The sequence below is a fragment of the Gracilinanus agilis genome, chromosome 4 (assembly GCF_016433145.1).
Source record: "Gracilinanus agilis isolate LMUSP501 chromosome 4, AgileGrace, whole genome shotgun sequence".
Lineage (NCBI taxonomy): Eukaryota > Metazoa > Chordata > Mammalia > Didelphimorphia > Didelphidae > Gracilinanus > Gracilinanus agilis.
The window spans coordinates 512137212-512141407 of NC_058133.1; the positions used below are offsets into that span (position 1 = coordinate 512137212).

Consider the following 4196-nt stretch of genomic DNA (forward strand, 5'->3'; position numbering starts at 1 on the left):
AGCTCATGCCGGGACAGATTTCTAAGGTGCAGGATGTCTGATTTAGCGTCTGAGGACCTGAGTTCGAATCCATGCTCTCCCACCTATGTGACCCTGGGCCTGGCTCTTCCGATTTGGCTACCTCAGTTTCCCCATGAATGCCTTCTAGATCTGATGTTTCAGTTGCTCCAAGTTGTCAGGAATCCTTTACGAGAATGCCATGAGGGGACGTGCTGGTGTTTTCGGCACTGGAAGACAGACAGACTGTCTCCCAGTCTGGCTCTTTATCCACTGAGTCACCTGGCTGCCCCTTGGTGGGGTGTTGAGGGCAGGCACAGGGCCCCTTGGGGGGGGGGAGTCAGGAAAGGCCATAAGTGATGACACTTGAGAGAGGCTTTGGAGAAAGCTGGGGAGGAGGAAGAGAGGAGCGAGCCCACTCCAGACAGCTGCCATGTTGTACGGAGAGGAGGCCAGTTTGACTCAGTTGGACAGTTCACAAACGGGATATAAAGTCAGCCAAGAAAGAATTTGGAGCCATATTTTAGGGGTGCCAACCAGAAGGGAAAGACACACCAGGCACTGGCACCTGTGCTGTTCAGAGGATGCCCAATGCCCTCAAAGACCTATTAAAATCTCCCTCCTCTCTTGGCCCTGGGTCCAGATTAGCCCCCCAACTCCTCCTCTCTTCCCGTTCTCTCCAGCCCCATGGCTTCCTCCCCAGTGCTTCAGAAGAAGCAGCTCTTTCACACGGGAGCCCATGCCTACCGGATCCCTGCCCTGATCTACCTGGCCCAGCACCGCACCTTCTTGGCGTTTGCTGAGCAGAGGGCCAGCAAGGCTGATGAGATGGCCAAGGAGATTGTCCTACGCAGAGGGGAATACCAGCCATCAGCCAACGTGGTGCAGGTAAGGAGCTGCTGGGGAGAGGAGCCCGCGTGGGAGCCGGGGAGCAGATCCCGGGGATGGCAACGTCCATCATAGCCATTCTTTTCTGTAGAATGGCTCTCCCAGAGGGCGAGAAAGCAGAGGGACTGAGAAGGAGCCTGATGATTCCCAGAAGGCAACGGGCTCCCCCAAGGCTCTCACGCAGCAGAGGCTCTATAGAAGAATGAGGGCCACACAGGTTGGCTCCTCTAATAGAGCACAAGCTCCCAGAGGCAGAGATCACTTCCTTTTTGTGCCACCTGCACCTGGTAGGCTTTCGGGAAACGCCTACTTTAATGGCCCAGCGGATTGGACCAAGTACTCCTTGCTACATCCCGGAGTACAATGTCCAGCCCGTAAATACTTCTTGTTTGCCTGAAATGTTCAAGGTTGAGGGTGGTTGATTGAGAGGGGCACCGTGGCTGGGCCTGGGGAGATCCTGCTCCCCTCTGCCCCAGCCAGATGCCATTAGCTGTTGCGCATTCAGGTTGGGGAGCCCCATTTTTGAAAGGTCACCCGCAAGGCCCAGGCCATCCTGAAAAGAGAGCCAGGGCTTCAAGCCCGTGTCCTACGGTGATACGGTGAGGCCCACGGGTGGTTAGCCTGGAGAACATTCCGGCATTCCCCTAGAGTTTGTACTGTAGTTTATGTATGTTTGTAGACATTTGACAAAAAGAATAAACCAAGGAAGAGCAAAGCTAGCGTTTATATGGGCTGCAGGGATTACAGAGTGCTGAGCCTACGTGCTCATTTGATCTTCCCAACGACTCTGGGAGAGAAGTACTATTACTATTGTCTCCATTTTAAAGGAAATTTTAGAGGAAACTAAGCCTGAGAGGGATTAAACCATTTCCCCAGGGTCACCCAACTACACCTCTGAGGAATAATTCAAACTCAGATCTTCATGTCTCCAGGTCCAATGCTCTGTCTATGACACTACCTAGCTACTTAGATAGGTTCTACCAGTATTATTATCCCCATTTTATGAATGAGAAAATTAAGGCCCAGAGAAGGAGAAAAGTGACCTACCCAGGGTCACAGGCAGAATTTGAACCCAGCTCTCCTCTGATGCTAAGCCCAGTTTTCTTTCTACTGTTTCCTATTGTCTTTTCTGTGCCACGTCCAAGATCTTTACCAAGAAAACTCTAAATGGGGTCACAAAGAATCAGATATGACTGAAATAACTGATCAAAAACAACATCTTTTTTTTCTTTTCTTTCCTTCTTTTTTTTTTAAACCCTCACCTTCTGTCTTGGAGCCAATACCGTGTATTGGCTCTAAGGCAGAAGAATGGTAAGGGTAGGCAATGGGGTTCAAATGACTTGCCCAGGGTCACACAGCTGGGAAGTGTCTGAGGCCAGATTTGAACCTAGGACCTCCTGTCTCTAGGCCTGGCTCTCAATTCACTAAGCTACCCAGCCGCCCACCCCCCCAAAAAAACATCTTGACTCCAAGCCCAGTGCTCTGTGGATAGAGAACCAGGCTTGGAGATGAGAGGTCCTGGGTTCAAATCTGACCTTAGACATTTCCTAGCTGGGTCACCCTGGGCAAGTCAACCCCTATTGCCTAGCCCTCACTGCTCTTCTGCCTTGGAATTGATACTTAGTATTGATTCTAAGAGAGAAGATAAGGGGTTAAAAAAAAAGAAGTCTATGAGCAGAGAGCTGGGATAAGTAGCTCTCTGGGCCCTGAAAAGAAGGCAAGGAGGGAAAGGGAAGCCAAGAGGGGCCAAGAGGACTATAGAGGAGGGTTTGGGCTCAGGGTAGACAAGAGCCCAGACACTCTCTTAGCTCTGAGCCCCCAGTTTGATTTCTTGTCTTCTTGTCCCTTCTGATAGTGGCAAGAGGTGACGGTGATGAGGACGGCTCAGCTGCAGGGCCACCGGTCCATGAACCCCTCCCCTGTGTATGACGAGACCACGGGGACCCTATTTCTGTTGTTCATTGTTGTCCCGGGCCAGGTGTCCGAGTATCACCAGATCACCACCAAGACCAACGTGGTACGTCTGTGCTGTGTGAGCAGCCAGGACCAGGGCAGGACCTGGAGCTCCGCCACAGACCTCACTGAGTCTGCCATTGGGCCTGCGTACAAGGAATGGGCCACTTTTGGCATCGGGCCGGGTCATGGTGTGCAGCTAAACAACAGCACTCGGAGGCTGGTGATCCCCGCCTATGCCTACAGGATCCTCGAGCCGCACAGGAAGTCGTCTCCCTTTGCCTTCTGCTTCCTCAGCGACGATCATGGGCAGACGTGGAAAATGGGAAATTTTACAAGCATGGAGAACACCCTGGAGTCCCAAGTGGTGGAAGTGAGTGGTCATGGGCAGAGGGCCCTGTACTGTAACTGCAGAAGCACCCACAAGCTGAGGGTCCAGGCGGTCAGCTTCAATGACGGCGTAGACTTCCAGGACACTCGCCTGATCCCGACATTGGTCGAACCACCGCACGGCTGCCATGGAAGCGTGGTTGGCTTCCCTAATCCCACCCAAAATGCCCCGGGCTCTGTGGACACGTGGGTGCTTTACTCCCATCCCACCCACCCATCTGAGCGGGAAGACCTGGGTGTGTACCTTAATACGAATCCCTTGGACCCAACGGGCTGGACGAAGCCGGCCATCCTCGCAAGAGGCTTTTGTGCTTACTCAGACCTGCAGTACATGGGGCCGGGGCCCAGTGGGTCGCCCCAGTTTGGATGCTTGTTTGAATACGGAAATTATAATGAAATCCTCTTCTTCATGTTCACCCTGGAGCAAGTTTTCCACTCTTGACCCCTCCTGCTGTTCAGGAATCGCCTCTGCTGCTCACATTCCCTGTTCTTCCTCTTTGAGCTCCCTCCCCAAGAGGAATCGCCGTCCTTTGTCTCTGGGACCCTCAGGACTCACGAGGCCTCCAGGCCAGTCTTTGGCTCCCGCTATTAAAAGCACGTGGTGTTTAATATGTAGCCCCTTCTGGCTGCCTTCTTTCCAGTATTGACCAACAGGATTCCCGACTTCTAGCCTTAAATGCTCAAAAGACACTTGTTAAGGGCAGCTTGGTAGCTCAGTGGATGGAGAGTCAGGCCTAGAGACGGGAGGTCCTGGGTTCAAATCTGGCCTCAGCCACTTCCCAGCTGGGTGACCCTGGGTAAGTCACTTGACCCCCATTGCTCACCCTTACCACTCTTCCACCAAGGAGCCAATACACAGAAGTTAAGGGTTTAAAAACATTTTTTAAAAAAGACACTTGTTAGAGGCAGGGCTTGAACCCTCATCTTCTAAGTTTTCTGTAGCATCGTCATGGGGTTGGAAGCAATAG

General features: G+C 52.4%; 1 protein-coding gene across 1 annotated transcript; it reads left to right on the top strand.

Moving 5' to 3' along the window:
* Nucleotides 1–346: 346 nt before the first annotated feature.
* Nucleotides 347–3884, top strand: NEU2 (neuraminidase 2). Its single transcript, XM_044676552.1, has 2 exons — nucleotides 347–885; nucleotides 2741–3884. The coding sequence occupies exons 1-2, from the start codon at nucleotides 685–687 to the stop codon at nucleotides 3668–3670; spliced, it is 1131 nt and encodes a 376-aa protein (XP_044532487.1). The 5' UTR covers nucleotides 347–684; the 3' UTR covers nucleotides 3671–3884.
* The last annotated feature ends 312 nt before the right edge of the window (nucleotides 3885–4196 follow it).

Bases quoted from the DNA above. Each gene is read 5' to 3' on its own strand.
- NEU2 (XM_044676552.1), top strand. From the start codon at position 685: ATGGCTTCCTCCCCAGTGCTTCAGAAGAAGCAGCTCTTTCACACGGGA. The intron at 886-2,740 runs GTAAGGAGCTGC...CCCTTCTGATAG, and splicing joins CATCAGCCAACGTGGTGCAG to TGGCAAGAGGTGACGGTGAT.